This window comes from Trichomycterus rosablanca, chromosome 4 (genome assembly GCF_030014385.1).
Source record: "Trichomycterus rosablanca isolate fTriRos1 chromosome 4, fTriRos1.hap1, whole genome shotgun sequence".
NCBI lineage: Eukaryota > Metazoa > Chordata > Actinopteri > Siluriformes > Trichomycteridae > Trichomycterus > Trichomycterus rosablanca.
Genome location: NC_085991.1, coordinates 31,670,640 through 31,688,264, shown reverse-complemented (window position 1 = coordinate 31,688,264; position 17,625 = coordinate 31,670,640). Strand labels below are relative to the sequence as shown.

The 17,625-nt window shown below is 39.6% G+C and overlaps 1 protein-coding gene across 5 annotated transcripts in view; it reads left to right on the top strand.

Annotated features, from left to right (window-relative positions):
• The first annotated feature begins 1,726 nt into the window (after nucleotides 1–1,726).
• Nucleotides 1,727–17,625, top strand: part of mtmr1a (myotubularin related protein 1a) — a 29,022-nt gene continuing 13,123 nt past the window's right edge. The window contains exons 1-12 of one of the 5 annotated variants that reach the window (XM_062994174.1): nucleotides 1,727–1,923; nucleotides 4,306–4,411; nucleotides 4,659–4,685; nucleotides 6,398–6,421; nucleotides 12,092–12,167; nucleotides 12,260–12,354; nucleotides 12,456–12,563; nucleotides 13,514–13,615; nucleotides 13,718–13,801; nucleotides 16,221–16,370; nucleotides 16,581–16,769; nucleotides 16,870–17,055. In XM_062994174.1, coding sequence (XP_062850244.1) covers nucleotides 1,805–1,923; nucleotides 4,306–4,411; nucleotides 4,659–4,685; nucleotides 6,398–6,421; nucleotides 12,092–12,167; nucleotides 12,260–12,354; nucleotides 12,456–12,563; nucleotides 13,514–13,615; nucleotides 13,718–13,801; nucleotides 16,221–16,370; nucleotides 16,581–16,769; nucleotides 16,870–17,055 — 1,266 coding nt within the window. In that variant the 5' untranslated portion in view covers nucleotides 1,727–1,804. Of the gene's footprint in view, nucleotides 1,924–4,305; nucleotides 4,412–4,658; nucleotides 4,686–6,397; nucleotides 6,422–12,088; nucleotides 12,168–12,259; nucleotides 12,355–12,455; nucleotides 12,564–13,513; nucleotides 13,616–13,717; nucleotides 13,802–16,220; nucleotides 16,371–16,580; nucleotides 16,770–16,869; nucleotides 17,056–17,625 lie in introns of all 5 variants that reach the window. The other 4 variants (XM_062994173.1, XM_062994176.1, XM_062994175.1 and 1 more) reach the window with 4 other exon arrangements.

The window sequence follows — 17,625 nt, the reverse complement described above, 5'->3', positions numbered from 1 at the left end:
GCTACCGTGGGGATTAGAAAGCGTTTGGTTATTATTCTAAGTAGTTTTTACTTTTAGTCTTAGTAACGCCGTGTGTGCGCAGGCATTTCAGCATTACAACCTGTTTATTACTCCGCTGTTTGAGTAGCGCAGTGGGCAGAGCGGATCGTGCGTATATTTTTTCGCCTTAGGTTCGAATCCGGCTTAGGGCCAAACTAAAGTATCACAAGCAGGGCCTGCGCTATGGGGGCGCAGATTTTCTCACTGCCCCCCTAAGCAACGCAGTCCAGAACCGGGGCTGCATGTCAGTGTGAAGATGGATTATGTAAAAATGTTGTTTGCAGTGGCGTAACTCCGGGGTCAGGTGCACTGGGGCCCATGGCAGAGGGGGCCCATGGCAGAGGGGGCCCCTCCACCCTCCACGACATGAACTCAACCACCCACCTCACTGCCCCACCCGTTGGCTGCACGTTTTATGCATGTATTATGGCAAGCCAAATAGGAAATACTGTACATAGCAAACACTTATATATATATGAAATAAAACACTTATAACATATATATATATATATGACATTTGTTGAGGGGCCCCACGATTTCTTTTTGCACTGGGGCCCATGAGCTCCTAGTTACGCCACTAGTTGTTTGCACTATTGAGAAAAAATGTTACATGATGTTCTTTATGCATGTTGTTTTTTCTAAAATATGGTTCTGATTTATTACTATAAAGAATGTAAACAATATAAAAATAAATATGTTAAACAGCCTAAATAAAACATTTTGATAATGTTCCTATGAAGGTGTAAGGCCTGTTATATTTTTTTACAGGTGCAACCCTAACCGTGTACACCCCCGGCTACCACTCAGGTAAACAGCCACCATCCCACCCCCCACCCTATGCCTTCCGCCAACCCGCCAGCCCAGGGTGTTCCTTATTTCCAGTTCTGAAAGTTGGCAACCCTACCAAGGAAGGAACAGTGGTAAACCTGCGACAGGGTCATGGGCGACCAGGGTTTATTGATGCACGTGGGGAGCCGATCCAAAAGACGAGCCACTGATTGCTCAGATTGCTGAAGAAGGGACAGTGGTAGCCTAGTGGGTAGAGCTTTGGGCTATCAACCGGAAGATTGGCGGTTCAAATCCAGGCTCTGCTATGCAGCCACTGTTGGGTCCTTGAGCAAGGCCCTTAACCCTGTCTGCTTCAGGGGCGCCGTAAGATGGCTGACCCTGCGCTCTGACCCCAGCTTCCAAACAAGCTGGGATATGCGAAGAAAGAATTTCATTGTACTGTATATGTATATATGACAAATAAAGTATATCTTCTTCTAGAAGTTAATGTTGGTTCTGATAGAAAGGTGTCAGAATACACAGTGCATCACAGTTTGTTGCGTACGGGCCAGCAAAAGGGGGACCAACACAACATTAAGAAGGTGGTCATAATGTTATGCCTCATAGGTGTATATTGACTATGCACTGCACATGTGCTTAGCCTGAGTGTACCACAACCTAGCTACTGGAATATACAGAGATGCTTATGCTGTAAAACATCAGTGGTATCAGTGCTCTGCTTTAAGATAGCAGTGTGTACTGGACATTGAGTGAAATGGCTGCTTCCTCGCCATAAATAAACAGACACTATCTTAGCTGCATAAAAGGAAAGCAGGAAGCGGTGACGGCGTTTCCTCTACCAGGCAGAGGAAGAAGATCATATACAGTACTGATGGCATCTTAAAAATGAACTAGCATTCCAGCGTCGCCCTGCTGTACACACAGATCCACTGATATTCCGGAATAGCGACTAGTGTGGAGACAGGAAGCGGAAAAGATGGAGAAGCAGGCGGGTTCTGGCTCGGATAGTCCGGTAGGACCACCGGTATTGAGAAAACCACGCAATATCGGAGCGAACATCACCACCCGACAAGAAAGTATCGACTCATTAGACAGGTAATTATATATATATTCTCTTAATTTTATACAAATGTTTACAATGTTTGTGTATTTAACGCATTTAATACGCTATACACAGCCGACACCGCCTACTGAGTACATAAAGAGAAGCGAGTGCATCCTGTCCACCAAGCCTCCCTGTTTAGAGACGTATTACATTATTAAATACTAAGCTTGTTTACATTTAACTACTCATTAGAGCATCTGTATGTGTATTATTTTACTATCTTTTTTGTACATTATATAGGCCTGTTTATGCTCAACACAAGAAGCTCAGAGTATAAATAAAGCGACTTTTCAATACAATACCCTGAGAGGAATACAAACCTAAACAAGCATTGTATACACTGATCAGCCATAACATTAAAGCCATTTCCTTGTTTCTACACTCACTGTCCATTTTATCTGTTCTTCAATGGTCAGGACTCTCACAGGACCACTACAGAGCAGGTATTATTTGGGTGGTGGATCATTCTCAGCACTGCAGTGACACTGACATGGTGGTGGTGTGTTAGTGTGTGTTGTGCCGGTATGAGTGGATCATACACAGCAGCGCTGCTGGAGTTTTTCAACATCTCACTCTATGACGCATAGACCAAACCGTATACGCAAGAGGCAGAATTGGCCACACCAGGGTAACCCACCAATACCTGGTAAAAGGAGAAAACCCACCAACATGTAAAACCTGCCAAACAGTTACAACTATAAAACACATTTTGATAGAATGCCCTAAATACACAAAGGAAAGACAAGTGCACATGCCTGAAACCGTAAAATAAATCCTTACACGATCGTGCATTTGCAGTTTATGCTCCGAGGCTATGGAACTCTCTACCTCCTAATATTCGACAAGCACCTTCGGCCGCTGTTTTTAAATCACTCCTAAAAACATACCTTTATAAGCTGGCATTTGAACAGTGAGGAGCTGTGTTAATTTTAATTGTTTAGTCTATTTGTATCTGTTTTATTTTGTCTCTTACTCTGTATTTTTATTTGGTTCTTTTTTTAACATAATGTTGTGTTATGTATGCTTATTCGATGTACAGCACTTTGGTCAACGTAAGTTGTTTTAAGAGTGCTTTATAAATAAAATTTACTTACTTACTTACTTACACAAGACAACACAAGAACAGTATTAACCTACCTCGCAACCATAAAAATGAAAATATAAAATGGACCAAATATAAAGACAAGATAAAAAAAAATGACAGATATATAATACCCAGTTCCTGCCATTAAATGACACACAGGTGTTTAACATGGCGTAAAAATTCCAAATAAATAAATAAACACCTCACTGTCACTGCTGGACTGAGAATAGTCCACCAACCAAAAATATCCAGCCAACAGCATCCTGTGGGCAGCGTCCTCTGACCACTGATGAAGGTCTAGAAGATGACCAGCTCAAACAGCATCAATAGATGAGCGATCGTCTCTGACTTTACATCTACAAGGTGGACCAACTAGGTAGGAGTGTCTAATAAAGTGGACAGTGAGTGGACACGGTATTTAAAAACTCCAGCAGCGCTGCTGTGTCTGATCCACTCATACCAGCACAACACACACTAACACACCACCACCATGTCATTGTCACTGCAGTGCTGAGAATGATCCACCACCTAAATAATACCTGCTCTGTGGTGGTCCTTTGGTAAATTTTTTGGTGTGATATCTTAATTTTACTATGTCAGCAACTGTCGACAGTCATTACCAAACTTTTGGAACCCCTGGCTGAATCTTTGACCCCTCAGCAGGATGGCTAGTGTTGGCTAGGACTCAACTTATCTGTAAAGTAAACATATTGTTGACAAGCTTAAACAATATTGGGAAGGCTATCCCAAAAGCTTAATTTTAGCTTGATTTAACCAATTCAAAAAATCATTTTATATGTATTTCTGGTTATTGTGGCGGTGGAACACCTAATTGTGATCTAAGAATTTTAAGTTAATCTTATTTTTATTATTTTCTCAGGAAACAACCATAGAATAAAATATGAGGGATCATCAAAAAGTTTCCACATTTTTTTTTTTTTGTTGGAAACGGTAAGGGGGCAAGAGGAGTAGTAATTGGTCGTGTCTGAGAGACTGAGAGAGCTGCATGGAGCGGCAAACTATCATATGTTTGGTTTTATGGGTAATATGTCACATAAATGATGGTCTGTCATAACAAACCTACAGCAGTTAGATCTGTTCACAGATTAATATGGACTCAAATAAGCTGAACATTCTTTTTTAATGCTAGTTTATCAGACCAAATTACTTGGACCTCCAGAAAAATATACTGAATTAAAGAGGGTCTGTATTTGGGCCACTAAACCAGACATTTGACATGGCACTAAGTGATCATGCTGTAAATTGGCTCCATGTATGTACATCTCAGCCCTACAGGTTCTCATGTGGAATGGTGTAAACAACTGATCGCTGCCACCCTCTCCAGCCAGATCTCTATCGGTGCTGTTCCTGAGGCTGTGAACCGTGATTGCAGAGTAAGTAATACAAATAAGGCTGATGCTGATTTTTTTTTATATGCCTTATTTGATTTTTCTTTTTTATTTAATTGTTTCAATAAGTGCATATTGAATTACATACACTTCATACATTTTGATACAAATGTGGTTTCCATACTGGTTATGGTAAGGGAAGGGAAGGGAAGGGAAGGGAAGGGAAGGGGGGGGGGAAGGGGTTTCCATTATGAGTGTATAACTGTGGTGCATGCATTGTGTTTTTGGCCAGACAACTGGGTGGAAGCTAGATCAAAGGGTAAGACAAGAGTGCTGATGTGTGTGCTGCTATGTGCTTCAGTCTAACCTAATTTTACAGTTAAATAATTCTGATTGAATTGAATGTCTGCTCAGTTTGGCTTTGCTTCACTTTGATGTTTAACAAAGCTTTTAATGTCTTATTATAATAATACATAATTAAAATTCTTTAAATAATTATAAAGTATTACTACTACTATTATTATTATTTTAATTATTATCATATCAAAACTATCAAAATTAGCTGCTGTCAAGGTTATTGCGACTCCTGGCGACCATATGGATAGTGTTTCTCCAGAACATTCTGAACATTCTGGTTTGGGTCTTTAGGCTTCTTAATGGCTTGTTTATTGCTCCTGTGATTGTATCAATCCATCTTGTTGCTGGCCTTCCTTTTTTACTTGTAACCTTTCCAAGCATAATTGTCTGTTCTAATGAATTACTTTTTAACGTGTCTACTATAAAATGTTATATTATTTTTGGTTGCAGCACCTAGTATATTCTGGGCGGTAAAAGAAATGATCTTGTTACAAAAATAGCTTATTCTTATGTTTTTAGGGGTTTAACATATTCTTCGCTTGCATGTTTTTTTCTGGGCGCTTGTTTTCTCCCAATACCATGCAAAAAGTAGGTTGTCTACATAGTGTGAAGCAATAACTGTCGAATTCTATGTAGTGCATGTTAGTACAAACTAGGAATCAACCAATTTTGATAATGATTTTAATTGCTACTTGGTTGTAGCAGCCCTATTAATAAGTAATCGTCACAGATTTTGTTCAAACCGATGTGTGTCTAATGCCTAGTTCACACTACACGATTTTTGCCCTGATTTTTGCTCGTCGACTGGTCGGTGCTAGATTTGCCGGCTCGGGAGCAACTCGGCGTTTGCTCGGCGATCAAAACTCGGCTCTCAATCGCTATGTGTGAACTACTCAACAACTCGATCCGACCGGCGTGCGGTGTCGAACAGCCAATGAGAACACGGTGTGAGGGGAAACGCAGGGGAGGAGTGTAAACAGGTGGGACAGGGGCGTAATATAGTTTATATCAGAATACATCGGCACACACACGTTTTACAATATTTCTGACCTGATTGTTCTCTACAAAACATAACACCAACGCTGCATTGCAAAAATATTTATTAACCTCCAACTCACTATAGAACAATCCCTGCTGTTCGTGTTGCCAAATCCACTCAGATTCATTTATTTTTCTTCCTTGATTTTACGCTGCACATCAGCGCACAAACACTTTGATCGCTCGCTACCTGTTGACGTGCATTTTTGGACGTGGTATCATTAAACCCCTCGTCACTTCTCGTGTTTGTTTTTGTAAAAAAAAAAAAAAAAAAAAGAAATTTGGGAGATCAGAGAAGCTCGCCTGTGATTCCAGTTGGTGATAGATCGTGTAGTGTGAAACCCCCTATCGCCGATCTGTCGTGTAGTGTGAAAGCCACACCGACTGAAAGACTCCCGAGTGCAAAAGATTCAGTCATGTAGTGTGAACTGTACAGCGACCTGGCAAATCAGAAAGTCGTGTAGTGTGAACTTGGCATAACTGTACATCATACTGTACAATTTTTATGTTGACATCTAATTACATAATTTTAAGATTCATCCAGCTGTCACCCTCACTGACTGCATGTTGATCTGAATGTCTGTGTATTTGTGTTTGTAATCCTATGTTTGTCTTGTCATGATTTGTGATTTACAGCTATCCAGAAGGCCTAATTTGAGGGTAAGACTTTCTCAAAGAGCTGTGTGTCGCTAATCACTAAGCCTCTCCTATCTGTTCTTATATTCTCTCTGTTCTAATGGGTTCGTCTGAACAATCCTATAACTCTGGTCTTTATACTCACAAACTACAAAAAATGTTTTACTTATTTGCGTAGTATTAGTCTCTCAAACATGCTTTATTACTAACAGTAGAAGTCAAGGGAAATGCCTTCTTAAAAGATGGTGATAAATGGCAGTAACAGGAAGTGTGACAGCTGTACCCACAGTACTCGCTTAGAAACTTACTTTGTTTATTTATTTATACACTTTTTGCATTTGTTCCCGATATTTCACCCAATCTAATCATTGCCAATTGCCCCTATTGCAATTCTTTTGCAGCTTGAGCCACCCCCACACTGGCCAAAATGCAGTAAAACGGGTCTCTGTCAATTTGATGATTCTCCTATGGGTTAATTTAAATGTTAAAGATTTCACTGTTTTCACTGACAACAAGAACTTAACTTTGCCCATTTTTGCTTGATACAATAACTCAACTGTTCAACAATATTTGGTCGCCGTTGTCTAATTGCCATACAATGTCTATCTAAAATCCCAATATACGCATTCCATCACTGTTACCTTCACACATGCAAGTACTCCTCCATCAGCACTGATGCACCCCTATCAGGACAGATGTTAACTTTTGCAACTTTCGCTGATAACAGTCTGGAAGATCATTTTTGTGTCTGGCACAGAGAACTTGACATTTGAATTTTGGACTTATCTGACCACACATTTCTACAGTCTTTTGGCCCATCGGAGATGAGCTTGGGCCCAGAGAACATTGAGTTAATGTACGGCTTTCTTTTTGCATAATAGAGTTTCTGATTGCATGTATTAATGCAGCGGTGGACTGGGTTTAGTGACGGTGGTTTACTTCAGGCCCACGTGGCTATAATTATCACAGTAGCATGTAGTTTCACATGCACTTATGTCTGAGGGCTGAAAGGTCATACACATTTAACTATGGTTTTAGCCTTGCCCTGAATGGACTGAGACTTCTCTGGACTCCCTAAAAAAAAAAATACTGTCTCAGCTTGAGAAAATTGAGTGTTTAGCAATGATCAAACTTTGCTTAGAAAGACAGCCCCTTTAGTGGATCCTCCTTTTATACCCAATACCTTTACCTGTTACCAAGTCACCTGCTTATTCAATATTCTATAAACCTGACATGCATATTTTGCCCCAGTCCTACTTTTGCCCAACATTGTGTTGCAGACTTCAAATTTAACATTTGTTTATATTTACACAATACAATCAAGTTGGTCAGTAAAAACATACAATTTTTTGCAATTTTGTCAGTTTAAGGTTCAAGAGAATTAACAAATTACACATTCTTGTTTTGTTGCATTGTACAAAATCTTACTCTATATTTTGGAAAATATGTGAGGGGAAAAAAAGCAGTTTATGTGGATGCCTTAGGTTCTGCAGTCGGAAAAGACAAACAGATAACCAGCACACCAGATTCAGTTATGTAAATTAGTTACATGAACATAAATAACACAAGGAGAACTAGTTTGGCATTCTGAATGCAAATGACATTCAGTAGCTATCGGGCCATTTAAAAATGGAATTTAACTGGTATCTGGATGGTATTTCAACAACACGGGTGTAGTTAATGTAAAATAATCAGCAGAATCCCAGTCCAACAGTCTATTTCCACATGTGAGTTCATTATACACTGGTACCTTGAAACTCGACGTCAATTGGTTCTGGGAGTGACGTTGAGTTTCAAGGTATTTTTTCCCAAAAGGATGAGTGGGAAACCTGCTAATGCGTTCCATGGTCCTGTGGAACTGCATATTTTTTAGGCTAATGTAAAATAATGGGGTTGTTTTTGACACTTATATACTGAAAATAACACAAATATAATATAAAAAACACTGAAATACAATTGAAAAACAGTTAAATACAATAAAACCTGCTCTTTACCTTTACTTTTTTTTAATTGTTTCCTTATGTTTCCTTATCAAGGAGATGCTTGTTCATGGAGATGCTTGTAATACCATATTCCGTTCAGTAAAGGCGTACCGCTCAAGCGTCAGTCGCACACACGTCGAGTTTAATGGAAACATTGAGTTTAAGGGTACAAATTTCTCTACACAGGGGGTCAAGATTTCGAGTTTAGGGGATGTTGAGTTACAAAGTACCACTGTAATTATATCATATAGTCTGCAAATATACCATTTACATAGATTTTAAAATACCTTTCAATTTCAAATGTGTCCTGTCATTTTGGAAAAATACTTATTTTGCATGTTATGCAATTGAATTTGAATAAACTATACATGTTTTATTGCTACAGCAATTGGGTGAATAGAGATGAGTTTAAAACCACAGGATTCATTCTGTGTAGCATCGATCTCAGTTTTGTCATGTACTCGAGAGGAATGTGTGCTGTGTTCGCTTCCCCAGATCACACTTCCTGTCTCAGTGTGAAGATGTAGTCCTCACTCTGTGCTGTTGCATTCTTTGTCTCATTTCTCAGTCACTTTTCTTGCTCGAAACTCTTTTAACTGGTTGGAATTCTGCTCTTTTTCTATGTTTCTCTCTTTTCTCCTCTGTTTCCTGGCTTGCTGTGTGTGCAGTATCAGGACTCTAATGAAGAGCTTGGTTATCAGGGGGACAGTGATTCAGAGCTGCCTCCTCATGCTGTGGCAAGTCTCTTTCTAACCACTACTGACCTTCACTTTTATCTGTTAACCTCCACTCAGCAGCTTTTCTGATTACTTATCATGCATTCACCCTGTCAGACAATTCTTCTTCCAAATCCACTGTACCTTTATTTACTAAGCGCTTGGAAATGGGGATTCACTTTATAAATCATAAATCAAATATAAATATTTAAACCTACACAATATGGTCAGAAATATGTGGACACCTGACCATGAGCTTGTTGAACATCCCATTCTAAAACCATGGGCATTCATTATTAAATTTTTTATTTTTTTATTTCCTGTCAATTTATTAGTTTCATCGACATCTACAGCTTTTTAACTGTCACTGAGACGTGGCTTTACTCAACCACTGTTGCAGGTGCCTCAACTGGACAGCAGAGGCCGCAGTTGTACAGTCACAATAAAGACCCATCTACCTCTTGATCAGGAACAGTCAGTTGTTCATGTTTGAATAACCCAGCTGGTACATTCAAACTTGAGAGCTTAAGAGCTCATTCTATTATACCACTGTGTCACTAGATCCTTCCCCTTTGCGGCTACAACAGCCTCCACTACTTAGGAAATGCTTTTTACAAGGTTTTGAAGAGTGTCTGAGAAAATTTATGCGCATTTGTGTGGTCAGTCATTGGCACTGGAGGATGAATACTTTGCTCACAATTATGTTTCACCTCATCTCAATGGTGTTCTGCATGGCTAAAGTTCAGGGCTTAGTGCAGGCCACTGTACTTGCACAGAGTCTCAATCATGCTTGAACAGGAAATACCAAACTGTTGTCACAAAGTTAAAATCATGTAATTGGTTATATATATATATATATACTGTATATATATATACTGTATATATATATATATATATATATATATATATATATATATATACAGTGTATCACAAAAGTGAGTACACCCCTCACATTTCTGCAGATATTTAAGTATATCTTTTCATGGGACAACACTGACAAAATGACACTTTGACACAATGAAAAGTAGTCTGTGTGCAGCTTATATAACAGTGTAAATTTATTCTTCCCTCAAAATAACTCAATATACAGCCATTAATGTCTAAACCACCGGAAACAAAAGTGAGTACACCCCTTAGTGAAAGTTCCTGAAGTGTCAATATTTTGTGTGGCCACCATTATTTCCCGGAACTGCCTTAACTCTCCTGGGCATGGAGTTTACCAGAGCTTCACAGGTTGCCACTGGAATGCTTTTCTACTCCTCCATGACGACATCACGGAGCTGGCGGATATTCGAGACTTTGCGCTCCTCCACCTTCCGCTTGAGGATGCCCCAAAGATGTTCTATTGGGTTTAGGTCTGGAGACATGCTTGGCCAGTCCATCACCTTTACCCTCAGCCTCTTCAATAAAGCAGTGGTCGTCTTAGAGGTGTTTTTGGGGTCATTATCATGCTGGAACACTGCCCTGCGACCCAGTTTCTGGAGGGAGGGGATCATGCTCTGCTTCAGTATTTCACAGTACATATTGGAGTTCATGTGTCTCTCAATGAAATGTAACTCCCCAACACCTGCTGCACTCATGCAGCCCCAGACCATGGCATTCCCACCACCATGCTTGACTGTAGGCATGACACACTTATCTTTGTACTCCTCACCTGATTGCCGCCACACATGCTTGAGACCATCTGAACCAAACAAATTAATCTTGGTCTCATCAGACCATAGGACATGGTTCCAGTAATCCATGTCCTTTGTTGACATGTCTTCAGCAAACTGTTTGCGGGCTTTCTTGTGTAGAGACTTCAGAAGAGGCTTCCTTCTGGGGTGACAGCCATGCAGACCAATTTGATGTAGTGTGCGGCGTATGGTCTGAGCACTGACAGGCTGACCCCTCTCAATCTCTGCAGCAATGCTGACAGCACTCCTGCGCCTATCTTTCAAAGACAGCAGTTGGATGTGACACTGAGCACGTGCACTCAGCTTCTTTGGACGACCAACGCGAGGTCTGTTCTGAGTGGACCCTGCTCTTTTAAAACGCTGGATGATCTTGGCCACTGTGCTGCAGCTCAGTTTCAGGGTGTTGGCAATCTTGTTGTAGCCTTGGCCATCTTCATGTAGCGCAACAATTCGTCTTTTAAGATCCTCAGAGAGTTCTTTGCCATGAGGTGCCATGTTGGAACTTTCAGTGACCAGTGTGAGAGAGTGTGAGAGCTGTACTACTAAATTGAACACACCTGCTCCCTATGCACACCTGAGACCTAGTAACACTAACGAGTCACATGACATTTTGGAGAAAAAATGACAAGCAGTGCTCAATTTGGACATTTAGGGGTGTAGTCTCTTAGGGGTGTACTCACTTTTGTTGCCGGTGGTTTAGACATTAATGGCTGTATATTGAGTTATTTTGAGGGAAGAATAAATTTACACTGTTATATAAGCTGCACACAGACTACTTTTCATTGTGTCAAAGTGTCATTTTGTCAGTGTTGTCCCATGAAAAGATATACTTAAATATCTGCAGAAATGTGAGGGGTGTACTCACTTTTGTGATACACTGTATATATATATATATATATATATATATATATATATATATATATATATATATACATAAAATCAGATTTTATAAGGCAAACAAGAGGCACAGTGGCCTATTATGCGAACCCACCACAGCTGAGATCTGCGTTCGAATGGTGACATGATTGGTTTTGTTTGACTTGGGCATGATCAAAGTCCTGAAATGGATTGGCACCCTGTATAGCGTGTTCCTACCCTGTGCCCAGTGTTGCTCAGTGGAACTGGACCCGCCACAACCCTGATAAAGCGGTTGATGAAAATAATAATGGAAAAACATTTTTATTTACAATTGTTAGGATGGCCACAAAAGGATGGCCACATATTTTTGACCATGTAGTGGTTCATACGTCATGAACATGTATAGCAACATGATATTTAAGACTAAGGAGTCATGACGTAAGATTTGCTTTTGTGTAGCAGGTGCTTAAAGACATGCAAAAGTCAGTTCCCAGAGACGAAGTTCCACTGGTCCCCGGGGAGACCATCAAGGCCACTGGTATGTTTTTCTTGTAAAATATTTATAGAACTTCAGATGAAAATTATTGTTTCTGTTTCTGTTATAACACCATTTAATCTTTTTATCTGTAGCTAAAGATGTGATGTATATTTGTCCATTCACCGGTGCTGTGACAGGCACACTCACAGTCACTGACTACAGACTTTACTTTGTCAGTCTTGAGAGGGTAAGCTTCGATACTTTGCTTTTACATTCTTTTAGATAATTATTTGCCTGGAATATTTCTGATGCCTGCTTGGAGTCTAAGTAGTTAATTCATGTTTTTAGAATCCTGCGTTTGTACTGGATGTGAATCTGGGTGCCATAAGTAGGTTGGAGACCATCAGTGTTCAGAGCCATGGAGAGAACACACAGGGCATGGAGATTGTCTGCAAGGTGAGAGACTATTTAATTAAGTCTTGTGTCTATAGTAGTCTGGTGGGGATGATCATTAGATTAGATTAGATTCAACTTTGTCATTACACATGTACAAGTACAAGGCAACGAAATGTAGTTTAGCATCTAACCAGAAGTGCAATAAGCATGGATGTACAGTATCCACGATATACATTAATTACAGGACATGGGCAGTGGTATGGACAAGATATACAGGTGAATATATTATTGAATGTATTATAAACATGATATACAGAAGGGAGTGCTATAGACATAATATCATATAATCACCTTGTAATAAAAATGAAAATATTTAAAAAAAAAAAAGGATGTATAGATCCACAAATGTACTATTAATTTAAACCTAAAGGTACATATGTATATTAAGTAAAATGTAATACCTTTGTAAATCAATAGACCCTGTTGTCATTAATTTAGGGGTCTTTCTTCTTGCAGGTCTGTCACTGGTCGTAATGTGAATAAAAAACTGAATTAAACTAAATTAATAAAACAATTTTGATTGTGATGAGCAGATACAAAATAAAACACAACAAATACAACATTATTTGTTACATAATAATAGCATAAAATATACAAAATATAATCTCAGCAGTGCTATCGGCTGGCCATTTATCTACTGGCTATCTTAGTTGGGGGGGAAGGACTTGCGCCCACTATTTCACAAACCTGATGAAGATGAAGCAGTTGATGAAAATGAAATAAAATCAATATTCAAGATGTTTATAGCATTGCTAACTTAAATTGTATGCTTGTGATTGGCCTTCTTTATGGCTGTAATATTGTTATCTGATGATGGTTGAGAAAGCCTGGCTGGCAGTATGGTTGGTCATATATTTTATGTTGATAAAGTAAACTTGCTGAAAAAGACAAATCAAAAGAGTGAAAATGCTAATATTAACACTCTCTTTGTTTTTATCTGTGTCTGTCAGGACATGAGGAGTTTAAGATTTGCCTATAAAAAGGAAGAGCAGAACAAGCTAGAAACTGTGGAAACACTTTCCAAGTGCACCTTTCCACTGCACAATGATCTGGTGAGTAACCCTGTAGCTTAACTTTTCTTTACAGTCAGATTTTAATCCTGTATACAAATGACTGGGAGAGCTGTTAATAATCAGTTTCCCTCCTCTTTGTAGCCACTGTTTGCTTTCAATTACACTGAAAAGTATCCAGTAGATGGATGGAAGGTTTATGACCCAGTGTCAGAGTACAAAAGAATGGTGAGATCTGTTTTATAAACTTATAGTTGTCTGTGATGTTCAGCCAGAGGGTTGTAATTTTATTACAGTTAATAAAAAGAAGTAGTACTATGTACCTGTAGAGCCACAGGCTTCCCTGCCCTTCCGGACACAAATAAGACATGCGTCAAGATTTTTCTGTACTAGCTGTTTATACTAGACTCTGAAAGCCTGAGTCTTGTGCTCTCTTTAAACAACGACTAAACAACACCCACCTTAGTACTGTAGTAAGTAGTTTTCAATCTTGGGGTCGGACCTGAGATACAGAAGAGAAGAATTTTACAAAACTGCTAATATTAAGTTCTAGGCATTAAAATAAAACCTCCAAAAGTTATGATATGATATGATTAGCTATGTGAAGGACAACATGACATTTTCTCAATGTGAAAGTCACCCTCACAGTTGCCGCTGGTGTATGTGGGGTTTGTTTTAGTTTATGACCTGTTTGGCTGAACACAATGCTATTCAGTTGGCATAAATCAAAAACCTATGTGATTTCCTTCTTTTTGATATAACTTTATCGTGATTGGTTGATTTGCATTAGCTGGAAACCCGTATGAGCAAATAAGAGCAAGACCATTGATTTGTTAATATCTTTAAATATGAATAAGCATTAATAATAATAATAATAATAATGTTTAATATTGATTAGCTAACAGTCTTTAAATTGTTTGTTTTTTGGCTGTGGGTGGGGATTGATCGTTGCCTATTTGTACTAGAGCAAGGAAATAGAAAGCACTTAAGATTTAAAGCATCTGCTAATGCTGTATGTACAGGGGTTGGACAAAATAACTGAAACACCTGGTTTTAGACCACAATAATTTATTAGTATGGTGTAGGGCCTCCTTTTGCGGCCAATACAGCGTCAATTCGTCTTGGAAATGACATATACAAGTCCTGCACAGTGGTCAGAGGGATTTTAAGCCATTCTTCTTGCAGGATAGTGGCCAGGTCACTACGTGATGCTGGTGGAGGAAAACGTTTCCTGACTCGCTTCTCCAAAACACCCCAAAGTGGCTCAATAATATTTAGATCTGGTGACTGTGCAGGCCATGGGAGATGTTCAACTTCACTTTCATGTTCATCAAACCAATCTTTCACCAGTCTTGCTGTGTGTATTGGTGCATTGTCATCCTGATACACGGCACCGCCATTGGATGCACATGGTCCTCCAGAATGGTTCGGTAGTCCTTGGCAGTGACGCGCCCATCTAGCACAAGTATTGGGCCAAGGGAATGCCATGATATGGCAGCCCAAACCATCACTGATCCACCCCCATGCTTCACTCTGGGCATGCAACAGTCTGGGTGGTACGCTTCTTTGGGGCTTCTCCACACCGTAACTCTCCCGGATGTGGGGAAAACAGTAAAGGTGGACTCATCAGAGAACAATACATGTTTCACATTGTCCACAGCCCAAGATTTGCGCTCCTTGCACCATTGAAACCGACGTTTGCATTGGCACGAGTGACCAAAGGTTTGGCTATAGCAGCCCGGCCGTGTATATTGACCCTGTGGAGCTCCCGACGGACAGTTCTGGTGGAAACAGGAGAGTTGAGGTGCACATTTAATTCTGCCATGATTTGGGCAGCCGTGGTTTTATGTTTTTTGGATACAATCCGGGTTAGCACCCGAACATCCCTTTCAGACAGCTTCCTCTTGCGTCCACAGTTAATCCTGTTGGATGTGGTTTGTCCTTCTTGGTGGTATGCTGACATTACCCTGGATACCGTGGCTCTTGATACATCACAAAGACTTGCTGTCTTGGTCACAGATGCGCCAGCAAGACGTGCACCAACAATTTGTCCTCTTTTGAACTCTGGTATATCACCCATAATGTTGTGTGCATTGCAATATTTTGAGCAAAACTGTGCTCTTACCCTGCTAATTGAACCTTCACACTATGCTCTTACTGGTGCAATGTGCAATTAATGAAGATTGGCCACCAGACTGGTCCAATTTAGCCATGAAACCTCCCACACTAAAATAACAGGTGTTTCAGTTATTTTGTCCAACCCCTGTATATCTATTAGACACAAATGTGGTCATTATGTAGCAATAAAACTAATCAACTGGCCACTTGAATGGGTTTGTACTGTTACAGGAATTGCTGTTCTAAAGCTGAATAACTTGAGATAAATAACTTGTATCTAACTGTAGTTTTGTAAAAAAAAAAAAAAAAAAAACACTTTATGCATATTCACTCAGTGTGCCTAATATTTGAATAGTGTAATACATTTCTGGGATAATGCTGCAGGTATAACAGCATTCCTGACTTTTTTACTAAGATAGGTCCTTAGCAAAACAAAAAACTTTTGGATCCCTTGTAGAAAGTTGTTGGAATGAATTAAAGTGTGTTATGTAATAAAACACATAAACACAGTTGGTTTCTCTTTGTGTAGGGTCTGCCTAATGAAAGCTGGACTATCAGTAAGATAAACAGTAACTATGAGGTGTGTGACACGTATCCTGCACTGCTGGTTATACCCACTAGTATCAAAGATGATGAGCTGAAGAGAGTGGCAGCTTTCAGAGCCAAGCACCGCATTCCGGTCAGTGTGTTTGTGTATCTGTATGTGTGTGTGTGTTTTTTTCTCATATTCTCATATTTCAAGCCATTTTACTGGTAAACAAAGTGCTCTTTTCTTAAAGATTATTGATTGTTTGTAAACAGGGATGCATGCATGACCTGTGTAGCAAAATAAAGAAAAAGTTATAGACACCCATATGTGCCGACACCTCTGTGGCTTTCTTTCTTTTAGGTCCTCTCTTGGATCCATCCTGAAAGTCAGGCCACAATCGTGCGCTGCAGCCAACCCCTGGTGGGCCCCTCAGACCGCCGCTCCAAAGAAGATGAACGCTACTTACAGACCATCATGGATGCTAACGCACAGTCCCACAAGCTGACTATATTTGATGCGAGGCAGGGCAGCGTGGCAGATACGAATAAGGTAAATAAATGATAAGATGTGCTTATGATGACTGAAATAATTCTATGCTTACTCCTGCCGATTCTACCAACCTCTTGCCTTCTTCCCATTTCCTCTGCAGGCTAAAGACGGCGGTTATGAGAGTGAGAGTTTCTATCCTAATGCAGAACTGAATTTTCTGGAGATTCCCAACATCCATGTAATGCGGGAGTCTCTGAGGAAGTTAAAGGAGGTGGTCTATCCTACTATTGATGAGCTTCATTGGCACTCTGCCATAGATGCCACACACTGGCTGGAATACATCCGGGTAAACACACAACAATAACAAAAACATTCAAATAAATATAAGAAATGATTTTTTTTTTTTATTATTACAAATTATTTTTTTAGACCCCATACTGGTGCAAAACTGCTTCCCAGTTTGTGATTTTAACATGTAAATGTAATGCTCGGGTGATGGTGACTATTCATAAACATTAAAAAGATTTCCTGTTGGTCTTAGAGCTGTAGCTCTTTATGTTTGTACCCAAAAGTTAAAGCTCTCTAGCTCTGCTTTCATTTTAAATCAAGTGTCAGCGGTTGAATATGAATTTTAAAAGACATTTTTAATTCGTTACCGGTTAATCAGTTTATTATTAACATTCCTATGTGATAGCATAGCATTTCACATGGATCAGGTCTAGTATTGAAACCTTTTTTATTTTCATTAGAAATGAAACGGCACAACTCTTAATGATGCTATCTATACTATACTATCTAGTTCTTTCCTGCTCATTTAGACTTTAGGCTATAATTAGGGATGTCCCGATCACGTTTTTTTGTTCCCGATCTTTAATTTTGATCCCGATCCGATACCGATTCTCAAACCGATACTTGT